Source organism: Dromaius novaehollandiae, chromosome 14 (genome assembly GCF_036370855.1).
Source record: "Dromaius novaehollandiae isolate bDroNov1 chromosome 14, bDroNov1.hap1, whole genome shotgun sequence".
NCBI classification, from domain to species: domain Eukaryota; kingdom Metazoa; phylum Chordata; class Aves; order Casuariiformes; family Dromaiidae; genus Dromaius; species Dromaius novaehollandiae.
In genome coordinates, this window is record NC_088111.1 from 3658608 (window position 1) to 3676640 (window position 18033).

Consider the following 18033-nt stretch of genomic DNA (forward strand, 5'->3'; position numbering starts at 1 on the left):
TCAGATCTGGCGCGGCAAGTCTGCAAAGCCAGGCCTGCGCTGCACCCTTAAATAAGCAGAGAGGCTCTCTGTATTTACTTGGTGCAGCCTGGACACCTCAGGCCGATGAACTAACGCTTGCAGAGCTTCGGTGATGATCGTTTCCCCAGCGTGGGCACAGAGCGAGAAGCCCCAACCACTTCAAACACTGTCGTGAGACACCCAGTATCCAGTGGTGAGAGGCAAAGCAAGATTTGCCCGTGCCGATCTCCTTTCTGACTGGTCTATGTTTAATGATGCCTTCTGAGCGGCTTTATTTGCCCTTCTTTTTCTTGTGGTCCACAGAAACAATGAGTGCGTAACAGGATGAAGTTCTGGCAGGCAGCAGCCCAAGCACAGCCGAGCTTGGCACAGCGTTATTGGGCGCTGGGACCAACAGCAAGTACAGAATGGCTGGAGAACCACCCAGGGCCATCTGCACCATATTAACACACAGGAAAAGTGTGTGTTAAATTTGCTCAGCACCAAGGCGCTTTTGTTCCATATAAAGACCAAAAAGCTTGCAGGGCTGGACCCTGTAAAATCCAGAATGATGTGCACATTTCCACCTTTTGATACCACCTAAATTTCAGCTAAAAATGGGGGAGCAAATACTGCAAGAATCCTCCTGTGAAAGACCAAAAACCAGGGTGAACATCATACTTTTTTCAAGTGGGGAGCAGCTTCACACCTAAATTTCGGTAGATGCAGTAACGCCTGCCCTACAAGGCACCACGAGGGCGGGGGCCGTGCTGGTTGCACAGCCATTTCTTGTTTGAAAGCTAGTTTTTCTCTCAGGTGACATCCAGGCTGGCATTACTGTCCTCAGTTTTCTCCCCCCTACCAAATTCTGCCAATCTGCTCCACGGTTTCCCCAGCAGCCCCCACCAGAGAGTGATGTCGGGCATCTGCAGCATACGGGGAAAGATCTGAACTCACCTTTGACCTGATATTCCTTAGTTGTCGGCTAACACTGGATCTGTCTTTCTTCAAGAAATCAGGGTTGCTTTTTGATTTCATAATATCTGGGGAGAAGCAAAAGAAACAGCATTAGCCTGGTGCCCATAGGCCTGTAAGGAACAAGGCTGGGGACTTATCTGCCTTCCCAGCCCGGGCAAACGCCCCCGATGAACCTGACGCCAGCGGCACTGCCGTAAGGACAGAGGAGGCTCTCCGGGGCCTCTGCTCCCTCATACTAAACGCAGCATGAGGCTTGCATAATGCAAAATGACAGAAGGCTACTAAAGACCACAAGCTTCCCATCCTCCAGCTGGAAGGAGGAACTGCCATGGGGAGGGCAGTTCAGGCCCGTTTGCTCCTTGCCATCTCTGGCGAGATGGTCTGCAAGGAGCAGAGGCAGGAAGCGGTATGAAATGGCAAAAAAGCACCATACAAAGCCCTACACCTGGACCCACTAGTGCACAAGAGCTTGCGCTCCAGGACGCACGTGTTAGATCAGAAAACCAAGATAGCTTAGAGCAGCTGGAGGAGGACTGACCATATCCCGATACAGTGGTGTTCACAGGGGATTTCTCTCCCTGAGCTTCTGTGGCTGCTTTCAGCTGCTCTTTCAACCTGCTGATATCACAGTCTGCCTTGGCCTTCACAATGCTCAGCTCTGTGTAGATGTCTTTGTACTTGTCACTGGCGTATTTCTTATCCTGGCAAAGGAACAAGAACAACCCGACAGAGTAAGACAGACAATTGGAGCCAAGGGGTTTATGAACGTGCTGGAGAGAAGCTTGGCAAAAGCTGCCGGAAGAAGGGCAGCGCATTGGAGCAATGCCCTGCTCACCTAGCACTTTTTTTTCCTCCCTACTCTGCACTTTACAGTTACGGGAGCTGGCTGCTGACGGCAGGGATAAATTCCAGTTGTCCTGCTGAACGCTCAGCTGGGGGCAATCCAGATATTTTACACATGCTCTTGAAGCCGCATCTAACAGCAACACAGGACTTAAGTTATGCAGAAAGCTCTGATTTCTCCAACTAGCATGCAGTGCTGCCCATGCATGCTGGCCCATTTGTTACAGGATTACTTGTTTGTGGGTTTTAATTTTAGTAAAGACATTGAATAGAACTAGAATTCCCAGAACTGGCCTTGGCAAACAGGCCATCCAGAGCAAACCAGATCTGATGTGGGGAGGTTGGGCAGATCTGCAACACTGAATATTTTTGCCATTTCAAATCTGATCCGATGTGATAGGAAACCAGGAAAAAACACTGAAGGTGATGTTTTCCCACATGAAGGGAGAAGGGGTAAATCCTGGACTGATTCAGTAGTGGAATGCTTTATCAATGACACCAAAATGGGTACTGAATTCAATTAAGGGGAAAAATCAAATGTTTCAAATCTTGGGATAGGCGAGCTGAGTCCTAAGAGCACACGCGCAGGAGGGGAGCACAGCCCTCACGAGCATTCACAGAAACAGGCCGGCCCGGACATTACCCTCAGTGCTGTCTGCAACTCGTCCTTGAGAGAGCTGATCTCCTGCTTCAGGTACTGGATTTCTGACTCTTTGACCCGCAGTAGGACCTGCAGGAACAACAGCAGCAACACTTTGCACCCGAGCACACGCAGAGCTGGCTCACTGGCTCAGCCGAGCAAGGGCTGCGTGCTCATTCCCCTGTCGATCCCTCGCTGTCTGTCACTCCCCGCTGCTCGGTACGCACTGAACCCCATGGGACAAGCAGGAGATGAAGAAGGGGACAGTGGCTTTCTGGCCTGAAGCGTCGAGAGCTCCTGCCTCCATTGCACCCCTTTGCCGCACGGTGCCGACCGCGCGGACCTCGCCTGCCCCACGGACACGCTGCGGGGGGGCCCGCAGGCTCCCCGCGTGCGCAAACAGCCCCTTCGGCCCGGCCGTGCTACGGGGGCAGAAAGCTTACCTCTAGCTCGTAGGCATCCTTGCCCTGCGTGAGAGGCGATCCAGCAGCCTCTCCCCCGCCCTCCCCGGTCAGTAACGTCCGCAGTCGCGTGATCTCCGCAGCCAGGCGGTTATTCAGCTCCTGGGAAGAGGAGAGAGCCACGGTGGGAACGGAGCGAACGGGGCAGCGGCGTGGGTGAAAGGCTGCGACAGCATCTCCCTGGCCCAATCCAGCAGCTCCTCTCCAGCCTTCTGGGGTGCCCAGAGCTGCAAGGGGACCTTCTCGCCCGTTGGCTTTGCAAACCCGCCCTCCTCGCGAGGCGGTGCCACGAGGGCTCACCTGGTTGTGGGCGTTGAGCTCCTGGTTCTCCCGCTGGCACTGCCGGAGGGCCTGCCTCTCAGCCTCCAGCGCCTGCGCCAGGTGGGCGTTCTCCAAACACTTCTGCGAGTACTGCTCCGAAAGGACCTCCAGCTCCCGCTGCACCGACTGCAGCTCCTCCCTGGCAAAAGACCCAGCAGCTAGTGCTCTGCCCTCGCCGCACGCGCGGCCTCGCCTCCGCAGCGCCCCGCGGCATCCTCGGCAACCCGGCAGGGCTCGTCCCGAGACACAAGTCCCGGAGCGCCCAGGAGGGCGAGGGAATCACATCCTCCCTTCTGGAAAACCCTCGAGCCCGGAGTCAGCTAACCCTCTCCTCTCGTGGCACTCAAGCGTCTGGGCACCAAAGGAGGCAGGAGGCCTTTCTCTGGGAAATTAAACACCCGGCTTTTTCCAAATAGCCAAAAACAGAGCTGAAATCTACCACGTTTGCTCAGAGCCTCCACAAAAGGGTGGATCTGTACACCCACGCTTGCCTTCTATAGATGCCTTAAGGTTTGTAAAGCTGCTTGGCTCTTTTTTCCAGCTCCCCTAAGAGGCCTCGCCACTAAACGCAAAGTGCTTCTGCCTGGTCTGGTGAGATTTGCTTCAACAATCCTCGTGCTACAGCCGCCTGGAAAGCAGCAACGCCTCGGCACGTCTGCCACGTCTGGTGACAGCGAAGCAGCAGAATTTCAGTGGTCCGGGGACACTTAGGTGGATGGGGCACAGCTGGGACACTGCACGGGGAAGAGATCCCCTGTGATGATGGACCTGAGTCTAACCTACTGCCAAAACCAAAGAGGAGAAAGGGGTTTCCCCAAGCGTAACCTCCCCGCGAGGATCAGAGACAGACAGCGAGAGGTCATCTTACAGGTACTGTCTCCGGAGGGCCTCGATATCGGCGTTGACGCTGCTGATCTGGGAGCGCTGGGACTTCTCCAGCTCCCGCTCCAGCTCCTCCCGGTGCGCGTTCTTCATGGCCTCGATGGCTGCGAGGGGCACAAGAGGATTAGCACTCCACGAGGAGGTGACGCAGTCACCGCTCATCCCAAAGCACTTTTTCTTTTGCAGATGGGGATTTTTTTGTTTTTGTTTTTAAGGGAACAAAAAAGTGAGTCATCCCAGTGAGCCATCCCACTGTCTCACAATTGCTTCATTATGCACCGCTGGCCATAAAGCGGCCAAAGGGCTTCTGCGAATCCCGCTTTTTAATAAAGTCCAAACAATTGTCCGATTCACACGTTGTTTCCTGAATTATGGGCCTCCTAATGCAGAGACCCTGGGCTCCAGTCCTTTAAAACTCCCAGTGGCACTGAAGAATGAATTCATTGTGGCATCAGCAATAAATTAACCACAGGAATGACTAACGCCTTTCTTCGACAGAACAGAAAACTGATCAGACCATGGTACAGCCAAGGAGAGGCATACCCGGCCCGGAGGAGAGCCAGGAGATGGCCCTCCATCCAAAACGTGTGTCCCATGATCCCATCCTCCTCATCCCACCTCAAGCCCTGCTCCTCCAAACCAGAGTGGAAACCACCCCTATGCCACCGTCGAAACGGACCTACCCCGCAGGGTATCCTCTGGCGCGTCCCCATACCTGAGATGGTGGCAGCGGTTTCTTCTGCCAGCAAGCGGTCCTTCTCCTCCCGCAGCTTCTCCAGCTCCCGCTGGTGCTGCCGCTGCAGGTCCTCTATCTTCTTCTGGTGCGTCTCCTCCATGGCTGCAAAGCCCCTTTCACATGTTGCCTGCAAAAGGGACGAGGAGATGAGGCTGGCCTAGGAGCGCGGGGCCACGCGTCACCGCAGCGGAGAGCCCACCGGGAGCCACGTGCTGGGTACACTGGGCTTTCACTGGCTCACCAGCTCTTTAAAAATAACTAATGTGCCCTCTCCGCTCTCTTCTGTGACCCCTGCTTTCCAGCTGCAACCACCTCTGGGGTGGCACGCAGATGGCTGGCGACAGCAACGCTGCCTTAATTCACGACTGAGTGTCACCTCGAAAGCTGTATGGGAAATTATCTGCTAGTTTTGATACTAGAAGTGAATTTAGGGCAGGACATAGAGCTGCTCTACTGGCAACAGTGCTCTGGGGATCTAAGAGACCCAAAGGGTGAGATCTCGAATCGTGGGCTGCTGCTTCTGCCCCAGGCACACACCCTGCTTCTGCCTCTGCAGGGGCTGAACGCAAAGCCCCGAATGCAGCCCCTGTTCCAGGCCCCACTGCGGGTTGGGAGCACAGACCCGTGCTCCTCGTCGCCAGGTCTCCAGCCACCCACGCGGCCCCCGCGCTCCCCCGGGGCAGCTGTGGGACCCGGGAGGGGATTTGGCCCCGCTGGGGCTTTTCCTTCACTGCTGAAGGAGGCACCAGCTGCACGACACTCCCTGTATTAAGCCATCAACTTTACAAGGAGAAGCCGCATACTTGGCACTCCGGCTGGGGCGAGCCTGTTTCCACTGCAGACGCCAGCCCGGCCGCCCCGCCAAGCTCTCCAGGCATCGCGCGCGGAAACAAGGCTGCGGACGAGGCAGGAAAGCAAACGAGTGGGAGCTGCAGCTCGGTAAGCCGCAGGCGCGCTCGCCCGGCCAGGCACCCGGACGCGAGCGGGGAGCAGTGCAAGCCGGAGTCGGGACGCGGCACGGACACGCACGGGCGCCCGAGCGAGCTCTGCCGCGTGGCCGGAGGCTGGGGGCAAACCTGCAGCAAGCCACGGGGTCGGGCTTTCCTCCCTTTCAACATTTGAGGCTGGCGTTACTCAACTTTCCCGATTTCAATGGATTTCTTCTTGATTCGCACTCGTGTTTTCAAAGGGAAGTGAGTCCAAGTAAAATTTAAGGGGGACAAATTCACTCCCCCAGCAACACAGGCGCTTGTGACTGTCTAACACCTGCCGACCTGTATTAACTAACACTCTTCAGTGTTACCAGTTCGTTGTCTAATGCAATGCAACGTGTGTCATTCTGGTTCTCAATTCTCATCTCTGGTACTTTTTTTCCTCCCCTTTAAGTTTTGATCCTGAGGCATTTCTCATTTTCTCAGCCTTATTTTTTGAAACTTGTATTTCAGTGCCAGAACTTGTCAGGACTTGGCTGACTAAAGAGTGGTATGAAGCAGCCTGGCAGGATTTTTGTTTATACATCTAATATTGGAGGAAAATCTTGAACGCTCCTTGATAGTTCTGGTTGGTAGATCCAATATTTAATGTATTGTAAATGCATTGCTATAAATCAGGATATTCAAACATGCACAAACCAGTATCTAGTGTTATTGATATTACATTCTCCATCAGGTTCAGAAGAGAAGAAACAAGCATTTTAACCTGTAAATAAGAGAGGTTTAAAAGTGCCTGGTTGATTTTCTAACCAAGAGAAGTTTGTATTTTCCTTTCTGTCCCTCTGCTGCAGCACACAGTGGTGCACAGACAGGCCAGGACCGACGCGTGCTCCTCCAGTGCTGCTCTGCCCAGAAGAGGCTGCTCACTCTGCCACCAGGCAAACTGCAATTTTTGGCAGTCTTCACCAGGGAGCAAACGTGAAAATACAGGAGGGCTGTCAGGTCCATTACTTGTTATTATTTTTGAGCAATTGCCTCTATTTTGGTTCCGGCCCTTTTGCTTCTCCCCCAGCAAGACCATTCCTTGGTACAAGCAAGCCTGCGTTGTGCACGGCTCTCGGGAAGGGCACATTATCCATGCACACGACTGGCAGCGAGTGGGAGGTTCAAGAAGGGCTTTTCCTTCCTAAGGGATATGAGAGGATGGAGCAGAGAGCATTAAGTAAATACCACGACTTCACCCTGACCTACCCAGCAGCTTTCTTGTGAACACCCGATCCACCTCCCAAGTGAAGGAGGAGGGATGTGGCAGCACTACTGCTCCTCCCGGAGTAAAAACACTATTTGGCTACAGCTGAGCCACTTTATTCCCAGTCCAAATGTGCTCTCAGGATCTTGCTGCTGGAAGCAAGTTCTCCCATCACTTCAACATGTTTTTGCTGACTTGGAAGAACGACTGCTCCTTGAAAGCATCGCCAGCATAGCCTTCCTCTTTGCCTGCAGTCTGAATCGGCTGATTTGGGTGCCCCTCCTTCCCCTCCTGTTCAATCTGGAAGCCTCCTTGAGTGCTCTTGGAGGTTCTCTACTTCCCTAAAACCAGCTCCTCACTGGAAATGGTCTCAGATCAAAAGCAAAACACCAAACCCAATAGATTTTTAGAAGCTGTACATCTAAGGCTAGTTTTACAGCCAGTCATGACTGGCGAAGCTATTTGAACAAATGCATTTCATTGTGATTGGGTTTTTCTGCACCTAGTTTGGGCTTCTGATAACTATGCACTGTTTGTTATGTAAAGGATTGCTAGAGCATAATACCGATGCGATTTCCCTCTCAGCCACTTAGGACATTTGTTTTGCTATAGAATTTGGCAACCTTTCATAGCTACTTTCCCCAGGAACATACATTTTGAGAGCACAAGTTTCCATTTCATCTTACAGTTCTGAGGGCAGCAGAGACAGACTGGAGGTTTGATCAGACTGGGAAAGACAGAGTTCAGGAATGCTTTTAAAGGGAAGTCACAAACAAAATGTATGTCTCAAGTATGAGAAGAAACACTACAAAGTTCATGCTTAAGGAGTGTATGACATTATCAAGGTATTTTGAAATTCTCCCTCCCTCCACGCAACCTGCAGAAAATGCCACAGAGACTACTGCCAATAATTAACTCTCTCCCATGGAGATGAGGCCCTCAGCAATGCATTTAGAATACCCCAGCACAGAAAAAAGGAAGCATTAAAAAAAGAACATGCCTTACAAAGGCCTTTTTAACATTTTTGGGCTTGCTTATGTGTGCTGGCTCTCATGGGGGGATGCCCCTAGGTTCTGCAAGCACAACTGACCGCACCCTCCCAGTGTACTCAATGGCAGAAAGCAGAAAGCATTAAAAGTATTAAAACCTTTAAGTTTTCAAAGTCTTTCTGGTATTTTTCCCTCAGAGTTGAAGCATTTCCCTCCAGGTGCTTGTTCTCCAACTCATCTCTCATGACATTCATCTGGGCCTCCAGCTCCTGGATGCGCTCTCTCAGGCCGTGCATGGAGTCCAGCTCGCTCTCGGAGACCTGCACCCTGCCATCGGGCCCGTCGGCCGCCCGCGCGCTCCCATCGCCCGGCCCCTCCGAGGGCAAAGCATCCGGGTGCTGCCTCTGATACTCATCGAGGGTCTCCTGCAGGCGCTGCAGGTTCTGGCTGTAATGCTCCTGCAGCGTCTGCAGTTCCTCACTGTGGATGACTTGCAATTCCTTTATCTTGGCCTGGAACTTTTCCTCCAACATCTGCATCTGCTCAAGGTGATACCGCTCCATGTTTTGCTTATCACGGACAATGGCGTCAAGTTGGTTTAGGCCTTCTGTTCTCTCGGCCTTTAGAGCGTCCTCTGTCCTATTTAGCTGCTCTATCACATTTCGAATCTCCTCCTCGTATCTGCCTTGCAATTCACTAATGCTTTTGCTGTGTTTATGCTCTTCCTCCTCCAACAGCCTTCGCTGACTGTCGAGCTGGGACACCTTTGCTTTGAGATCAGCATTCTCCCGTTCAAGCATGGCTATCACCTCACCATATTCACCCTGCTGCTTTCTAAGTAAATCTTCGTACTCGTCCCGAAGGAGAGAAACTGTCTTTACGCGTTCTTGGCAGAGCGCGTCCATGCTCTGCAAGGATTCTTTGTAAGACTTCAGCTCTCTCTCGTACTCTAGTCTGACCCTGCAAGCTGCGTAACAAACCTGAGCCTGAACAATTGCATCTTGAACTAACAAAGATGAATACCGTTCAAGGTCTCCCATGCATGAATGATATGAAAGACTCTGAGATATCTTCAGGAGCTTCTGGCAATCTCTCATTGCTTCCTCAGGAGGCAGAGATAGTAAGGCAACAGATATTTCCTTAAGAACATTTGATTTGTCCTTCAGTTGTTGGGCAAGATCTTCTTGAATGGAAAGAAGAGTTTCACTACTACGGTCTGGCAAACTGCAAGTCTCCTCCATCTTGGCTAATTCCTGATAGGGCATCATTTGTAGATGGCTCCCATCCCAGGAGATTTGGGTTCTTTCTGAGGCATCTTTTTGAATTTCAAGTGCTTCAGAAATCTGATGCATAACTCTGTCAAAATCAGGAGTCCTGTATGCTTTGATGATTTCCTCCAACATGCATTTATGTTGCTGGAGAGCTGTTTTGGTATTATGAAGGTCTTCTTCAATTGTTTTTAATCTCTGATGAAAAGACTCTCTCATTTTCTGTGCAACAAACCCAAGTTCTGCCTTAATCAATGTAGCATCTGCTACTGTGCTGAGAAAACACGGTGAAAAGCCCAAACCTGCTGTTTCCGTTTTGCCCTCTGCTTCTCCTTCTCTGGTGCTCAAGTGCATTCTTAGTTCCTCCACCTGGCTCCAAAATTCCCCTTCCAGCAGCAGCTTCTTAGATAGGATGTTGGCCAAATCAGTTGCTGTATGAGAAACATTTGCTGGCTCTAACAAAACCACCTCAGCTGTTCCCTGGATCTCTCTGAGAATCTGAGATATCTCAGAGCTCACATTTTTCAAAGACTCTGCAATGTGGTTGATTAGAGAGGCTTCAAATGCCACTCTCTCAGAAAGCCATCTTAGCTGGCCTGCATCGAACATTTCCACTTGCTGCTCCTTGGAGGCATGTTCCTCTTCACTCAAAAAATTTCCTTCTGAGGCCGGGGTTTGTGCGATAAGGCTTTCACTCTGCTGATACTCAGATGAGAGTGGTGCCCCTCTCAAGGCTTGGATTGCATTTGATAAGGTTGTTTCCATGCTGGACAGAGTAACAAGAAACAAATCACTCTCTTTTTCCTTGTCTGATGTCGGTAAAGATCTTAGCTGCTCCCTGCATTTCTCTAAGCAAGTCAGTGCTTGATCATTTTTCATTTCGAAACCTCCCAGCTCGCTAACGTGATTTTCTATTAGCTTGAACTTTTCCTGCCTCTCATTTTCCAGCTGTGAGATCAGAGCACTGACTTGGGATAAGCTGGTTTGAAGCTGTTCCCGAAGCTGAGACTCTGTGCTGGCCCACTGATGGTGAAGGGCTATCAGCGTTTCCTGATTATGACCATGCTGGCTTTCAAGCTTCATTGTTACATCTTTGAGCTTTTCCTCTGTAATATAAAGTTTGGTTTCCAGAGAATGGATGATTGAGAGATAGGTCTCAGAGTCACTTGTCCCTGAGGATGGGTAACCAAGAGCTGGCTCTGATGACATGCTTTCTTCAGACAACGATCTGTCTTGGCTCGTGTCTGAAGAGGTGCTACTTGTCCAGTTTTTCTCTGATCCATCTGGATGTATATATTTTTGGCACTGGATGCTTGAGAAACGGATTCTTTGTCTCTTGGCACCCATGATTCCTATATCAGGCTTTGCTAAGGCTTTCTGAACCAGCTCCTGGTCCTGGAGCTCCGCAGCTTTGGATGGAGAGCCAAATTCTTCTGCTTGCCTCTGGCTGGTCTCAAGAACTTCATCTTCCTCTTCCTTCAGCGCATAATTCAGAGCTGGAAGGACATCATGAGTTTGTAGATGCTGCCCCAGTTGAGAAGGATGACTTTCATCAGCCTCGACATTAGGGCCAAGGTCTTCTGCTTCCTCAGCACATGGAGCTGTGCCTACACTAGCTAATTTCTTTAAAGCCTCTTCTTTGGCCTTTAGCTTTACTTTAGTCTCCTCTAAACTGCTATCTAAAGCAACCATTTTAACCAGAGCCTCACTGAGGTCTTGATCTTTCTTCTCCACAATTCTCAAGTGCATTTCCTTAACATGTCTCAGCTCTTCTTCTTTTTCTTTCAGCACCTTCTGCACACTCTGGAACTGATCTGATACTTCCTCAAATGATTGCTCCAGATTGTGGTAGTTGGTCTCTTCCATTTTCAACTTTGCTTGCAGCTTTGCAACTTCATTATCCGACTCTGCAACCTGATTCATGAGCTCATGGAACCTACATTTAATTTGATCTCTCTCCCTTTCAAGCTCCTTGATGTGCTCTGCGAGTTTCTGGATACTGGCCTCCTTCATCACCAGCTGCTCCTCCAGCTGGTGGACAATCTCGCTGCCTTCAAATTTTGCACTCAGTTTCTCTTTCTGCAGAATCTCCATTTGCTGCTCATTATTTTGTAGCTGATTCTCATACTCATTAGCCTTATCCTCCACCTCCTTCAGACTCCGTATTAAAACCTGCTTTTCCTTCTCACAGCTTTCCAGCAAAGCCTCGTAATTCTTCTGCAACTTCTCTTCCATTAGGATCCGGGCTTGTTCGCTAGCGTTCAACTGCCTGCTCAGGTCTGCGATCCTATCTTGGAGCCGCTGCACCTCTTTCTGATGGTCCCTCTGCAAAGCTTGCTGCATTTCGAGGTCCCGTAGCTCCTGTGTCTTCTCTAGGAGCAGAGCCTCTGCGGTCTTCAGCTTTTGTTCGCTGGCTTTTAGCTGCGAGCTCAGAGTGGCCTCGCCATGCTGCCACTCTTCCAGCTGCTCTTTGGCTTTCTCTTTTTCACTCTTCAGGTCGCTCCTCAACTTGGCCAGCGTCTGCTCTTTGATGGACAGCTCGGCCGCTGCATTACTGAGCCTTGCCTGCAGGCTCTGAATCTCGGCTTCGTGGTGCCGGATCACGTCCTTAGCCTCAGCATAGCTACGTTTCAGTGACTGAATCTGCTGATTGATTAGCTCTTGACGCTGGCATTGGGCTTCCAGCTCGCTTTGGAGATCTTGATTGACTTTGTGGAGCCTCTGCCAGGCACCTGATGGCGAGGCGGCCACCTCGGTCTTAAAAAAATTGATTAAATACTAGATTAGTAACACTCTTGGCTCTCCCTCCTGAGTGTCACACCTCTGGCCAGGCAGGCCACGGAAAGGCTCCTTGCACTGTTTTGGCTGCTACCCACATGCTCCAATTGGGAAGATTTGTTCTTGGCACAATTTTTTTCTTTTAACCAACTTTTATTTTTTAAATGCGTGACAACTGCTTTCCAGTAACAGAAAACACGGACCATAACATCAAAACAGCTCTACAGTAACAGGCTACAAGGAAAAAATCAAAACCAAACAGAACCAAAAAAACAATGAGAAAGAAACACCAGCAGTAAAACAGAGACAGAAAGACAAGAGAAAAACTGGAAGGGAGTGAGAACGAGGAGGAGGACGGGAACAGGCTGAGAAGAAAGGAACTTCTTGTTTTAGTGTCTTTGTTCGTTTTGTTGTGAAACAAAAAGTGCACAGTTCAGGTAACACAGTCCTACCGAACAAAAGCAACAACAGAAAAGTGAGGTGAAAGTAAATGACATCACATCCCACCAAAACGTGGGGAGACAGGACAGCCGTCGTGGCAACGCCATTTCTGTGACTGCTAAACAGGGCTTACTGGCTGCTCATCATATTAAAGAGATGTTGTTAAGCTACAGTTTAAGACTAGGAAGGATCTAATTTGTCTACCTGTAAAAAAAAGGACAAAATAAAAAGCCCGACAAGTGAAGGGCAGAGAAAGATATGATGAGAATGTAAAATGAAAGAAACCAACCTTTGTGAGATTCAAACCAAAGCAGTGTAGCATGCAAAGAGAAAACTCACAAAGAGAGTCATGCAAAAGGCGACAGAAATTATGTATCTTAAAAAAATACACAGACAGGAAGAGGCAAGAGAAGCACAGCGTTAAGCCTAGGAATTTGGCCTGCCTTGCTGTACTCTGGTTGCTGATAAGGAAAGCCCACAGATGTGACACTCAGTTATGTTAAGTTAAATTTCATGCTTAACATCAAAAACATGCAAGAATATTCCCCGGGACAGGTTAGTAAGTGACCCCTCCCGCCCGCCGTAGCCAGAGCTGGAAGACAGCACGGGTATATTTAGGAGAGGAGCGTGAGCCCCCGCGCTTTCTCCCCTGTTAGCGTTCAAAGCTTTGGGGTGGCTCCATCATGATTAAACTCAACAGCAGGAGAGAGAGGAAGGGTTACACGAGGCCGGAGAGGGCTTCAGTGCAAGGCACATGCATCAGTCCTGGTTAACTCTCAGTGTCTTTGTTAAGAAATGTGCAGCATCTTTTGTGTTGGGCTAAGCCCAGCGGTGCCGAGGCCCGGGGGATTTCCGTACGGGGCAGTCGCTGCCTAGGTTTGGCCCCCCAAGTTGAGCACAGTGTCACCGGCCCGCAGGGACGGGTGCCCCCGTGCAGTGCAGAAGGGCAAGGGCAGACAGCGGCCGGACGCCTCGGCTGGATGTTCTCCGCCACCCTTTTCCACAGACTATTAAAGGTACCTCTCAGATTTAGGCTTGACGGAGGGCACAACAAATTCAGAGGGTCAATCCAAACAAATACCATGACGTTTCCCCGCAGTCTGGGACTGCAGGGTCTCCCAAACGATAACCTGCTTCATGCCTGTTACCTCAGCGGGGTTTGGTCCCTCTGCTCCCAGGAAACGTAAGGGAAGACTGTAGTACAACTAGACTGGAGTAAACAAAACCCTCCAAAAATCCAGGCTAACTTTTAGGTGCAAGTTTGGGTCAAGTCTTACTGCCGCATTAGTTTTTTCCACCCTTCTGCAGACTTTCTCTCTTGCCCCTAGCCCTCGTGCTGAGGCATCACGGCCAACTTCAACACGGCCAAACTGATGGTGGATCCAGCGTCCAATTTCTATCCCTGTCTACTGGTTTCTGGGCTCCAGGCTAAGCGAGGTCAGATGCCGTTGCTCTAGGGATGTGGTAGCTAGTCCACTGTTGTGGAAACATGGGATACTGCCAGGGCCTGCGGCCAACGCGGGCTGCTGCCATAATGCAAGATTAAATACGGCCCAGAAACGGGAAGCGGCAGCTGCAGATTATGAAGTGGCAAATCCAGTGGACTTCTGGGAATCAGCTAATGGGTGGAGGAACTGTCCAGCTTTCTCCTCCTGTGAGAGATGTCCTACAGGAACGCATCCCTCCCCCTTTGACCAACCTCCCCTCTTGCTGGTCTCATTTAACAGGCTTAGAGACACTGCATCTGCCATGCAAAGGGGGCCGGTGCTGTCTCTAGCACTGACTTATTTGCTAGATCCACGTCATTTTCTGGTTTTGGATCCTAAGGACTTTCTCCCTCTTCCAAGTCGCCAAAGTGAAAGTGTCACTCCTCCAAGCAAGCACTGTCAGCTTGGGCTCTCTGGATATACTGATAAAAGCATCAATAAGCAACTCCTCCAAGGAGAGTACTGGTAAAGAAGGCAATGTGCCCCCTGCTTGGGCTGCCTTTGCAATTTCTTCAGAGGAAGTTTCTCCCTTGAGAAATATAGACACAAGGTTCAGTGTCAACACCAGGTTCTCCGCCGTGGGAGCACAGAGTACAGCCTTGCAAGGCCACTTTGGTCCAGAGCCAGTTTCATCAAATAGATTTGAGCAGGACAAAACACGATTGCTGCACAAAAGAGGACTATATACTTGCTAAAGCAGCCAGAAGCAGCCCCACAGGCTTCATGCCTTCTTTGGGAGCACAAATGCTACCAGAGGAAGTGCTAGCAAAAAAATCTACTTTTTGGAGGTGGGGAGGAAAGGTTTTCCAAGAGATGCTCCTGCCTCTTTTGCCAGAATCTGCAGACCACACTTCCAGGCCTTGCTTAGGAAAGGCACCTTTTAACAGCACAAACCCCCAAAGTGCTCCGCCAGAACGGACCCGTTGTCACGGCACAGTTCACACCCTCATTGTAGATACACCTGCACGTACTGTGTTTGCCATGTAACAGCCACACAAACACCCCGGCCAGGAGCAAATGCTGGACTGCAAGATGTTCAGGACACCTTCTGTGCACTCCACCGCCTGAGGGGAACGTCTAGGATAACGAAAGGGGGAAGCAGAGCTGTTGCACAGGCAAACACAGTATGTGACGCAACACTGATGTCAAGTGCACTTTGCTGAGGTCCTATCTCCTACGGCTGTGTTTTGCTTTCCCTTGGGGAAGCCGGTAGGTAACGTTATCGTCTGTCTCAGAGTAGACGTGACCACTCACAGGAGAGTTCTCCACTGGATCCCAGACCAGAGGTTTTGTTAAACAGATGATCCTTATAAGGCTAAAGAATTACCCGTGTTTACAGGTGGTTCAAATCTCTGGGAGCCCACTCCATTTTGCACATTTCCACTTTAACCAGGATGCATTCATGGACACCCTGGACTGAAGCCCAACAGGTTCCCTTTCAGGTGCAGAGAAAGCCAGATTTCTCTCTCTTGCTCTCCTACCTGCAACACGTAGCCCTCCCGGGCGCTCTGTTCCCGGCCCAGCGCCACTTTCAGCTGGTCCTGCAGGTGCCGGTTCTGCTCCAGGAGCTCCAAGGCCTCCTTCTGCTTCTGCTCCAACTGGTGGAATACGAAAAGAGACAAAGTCCAAGGAGCTGGCAGGGGAACAGCCATCAGGAGAAAACAGCTCAAAGCAATGTATAGCAGAATGAACAGGGCTTTTGATTGCATCGCTGCTTTTCTCTGCTCTGGGATTCGAATCTTATTTTGCCAGGCAAAATCCCTCCCCTGAAAGAGCTAAGTTACACATTATTTTAACTTGTAAAGCTCACTGCAGTGAAGGACGAATGGCACCAGCTAGTGCCAGGCATGACCCAGGCGAATCCCATGCTGGTTCATGTTGGCCATACTCCTGGTTACTCCAAGCCTGCACCCCTTTCATTCCTGCTAATGCTTCTTAATCCTGACTAACAACAATCTTTGTTTTCCCGGGCATAGACCTCATCCAAGTGAGCTGAGTTTCCTCCCTTCTCCTAAAATCGTAAGATTGTTTATTGTAGGCTCCATGCAAAGGGAACCTTTGTGGTGTGAGCTACAGTGATGCTCGAGCCAGTCTATAGTTTTGTAGACATACTTACACAAACAAATCTCTGCAGAAACAGAGACGCACAGAATTATGAGCTTAAATTTACAGTCTCGTTAATACACATTAATTGTGCTCATCTCACCAGAGGAAGGCTTGCTAATAACTAACAAAACCAGTCTCTGGTCCGTACAGGCTGGACTGGCTAGGGATAGTAAAACACCACGATTGCAACAACCGTCCTTTCAGCAATGGGGGAAACATGAAAGATGCAGTTGGTTCCACTGGAAATGGCAGGGACATGGATGTGTTCCCTGCCAGGTCCCCAGGAGACCTGACAGCATCCACATTCACTGTTATTACGAAATAGGAATAAATGCAGCTTCTTATGCCTCCGCTCGGATGTCTTACAGTTACTCAGTAAATCTAAGGCCATCTCAGCCGCTACGGCACTCTAGCCCACTCCCCCGCGCATCCCGTTTTACCTCCTTCTCCAGCAGCGCAGTTAAGTGCTGCTTTGCAAGCCCCTCGTCCCGGTCCTCCGAGGAGGCGAGGTGCAGGGGAGTGATGGGGATCTGCTTCTCCTCCCGCAGAGGGGTCGTCTCCACCTGGTGCCAGCGCTGCTCGATCTCCACGTGAACGTTCTGCGGTTTGATGTCCGCGGTGATGGGCAGGCCTGGGACCCTGTCCACCTCCATCCTTAATGCCTCCTCTGGCCCTGCCCCATCGACAGCATCGATCATCTCAAAGCGCTTGCGCCTCTCCTCCCTCCGGCGGGCACGCTCCCTCTCCAGCTCTCCCGGGTCTGTGTCCGAAGCGCCGGTGTCCTTGGGGAAGGCAGCAGTGCTGCTCTTCGAGGAGTCTGAAGCGTTTGCTCGCTCCTGCGCCAGGGCTTGCTGGATGGGGCGAAATTCAGCCCAGTCAAAGGTCTTGGACCGTCCTTCTCGCCTGCGCTCCCGGGCACGGCTCCGCTTCTGCTCCGGATCCATCTCGACTTGGTCCGTGTCTGGCTTCTCGCTCGGTTTCGGGCTAGTCTCAAAGGAAGAGCTCGTTTTGCTTTTCTCTTCTGGCAAGGAGCTAGAGGGACAGAGAGAGGATGAAGGGAAGCATCATACAGTGCTCAGGACCACCATGCTCTCCCATGCATGCCTCAAAGAGCTGCTGCTTCAGTCGGGTGAAAAGGGGCTGCTTGAAGCCCAAGCAACTGCCACATGCCTCCCTACCCGTCCATCTCCCAACACCAACCAAGCCTCTCGCGAGGTCTGCACGTCGTGTAGGAGCTATTCCTCTCCTTCTCCCAATTGCCCTAGGCGTGAATTCAGTGCCAGGCTGCATCCCTACGGAGGGAAGCGCTCTGTGCCGCCTGCGCAGCGGGTGTGCACAAGCCAGGATGCAAGCGGCCCCGCACGGCTCCCTGGCTCCGGTGCCTCACCGCCGGTCCAACGCTCCCACCCGGTCCCATCAGAGAGCACTGCTCCCTCCTTTGCCCATCCAAGCCTTGCTCCTCCGCTACCACCACGGGGCCAGCGACTGCAGATCGAGTACCAGCCCATGGGGCTACAGCCAAGCAGCGACCACCAAGCAAGAACCTCCGCCATGGATGTGAACGGGCTACGACACCTCCTCCACGGCTCACCTCCGAGCCCGTTCCCCACCCCGCCGATCCTCCTCCCTAGAGGCCAGGCTCCATGCACACACAGCCGCTGACGAGGCCATAGTCACGTGTTCACTGGGAGGTTGCTACTGGTCCCATCAGAGTCAGTCTGGCTTCAGAGCTGCTGGGCTGTGGCTTCCAGGAGGCAAGGAGCGCCCAGGCTAGCGCTCAGCGGGGAGGAGGAGGAAGCACGGGAAGGCACAGAGCAGTTCTCAGAGGTCTTTGGTAGCAGGGTTAAGTTTTTCCTTGAGCTTGGCAAAGTCTGGCTGTTAATGGCTCAAAAACTTCTCCATGCCACTATCTGTACTGAAAG

At 51.3% G+C, this 18033-nt stretch overlaps 1 protein-coding gene across 9 annotated transcripts in view; it reads right to left on the bottom strand.

Annotated features, from left to right (window-relative positions):
- Positions 1–18033, bottom strand: part of MPRIP (myosin phosphatase Rho interacting protein) — a 105357-nt gene that overhangs the window by 11323 nt on the left and 76001 nt on the right. For all 9 annotated transcript variants that reach the window (XM_064520106.1, XM_064520105.1, XM_064520108.1 and 6 more), the window contains 10 exons: positions 16552–17143; positions 15487–15603; positions 8190–12056; positions 4841–4988; positions 4112–4229; positions 3223–3382; positions 2905–3024; positions 2465–2551; positions 1517–1679; positions 958–1043 (listed from right to left, as the gene is read on the bottom strand). In XM_064520106.1, coding sequence (XP_064376176.1) covers positions 958–1043; positions 1517–1679; positions 2465–2551; positions 2905–3024; positions 3223–3382; positions 4112–4229; positions 4841–4988; positions 8190–12056; positions 15487–15603; positions 16552–17143 — 5458 coding nt within the window. The remainder of the gene's footprint in view (positions 1–957; positions 1044–1516; positions 1680–2464; positions 2552–2904; positions 3025–3222; positions 3383–4111; positions 4230–4840; positions 4989–8189; positions 12057–15486; positions 15604–16551; positions 17144–18033) is intronic.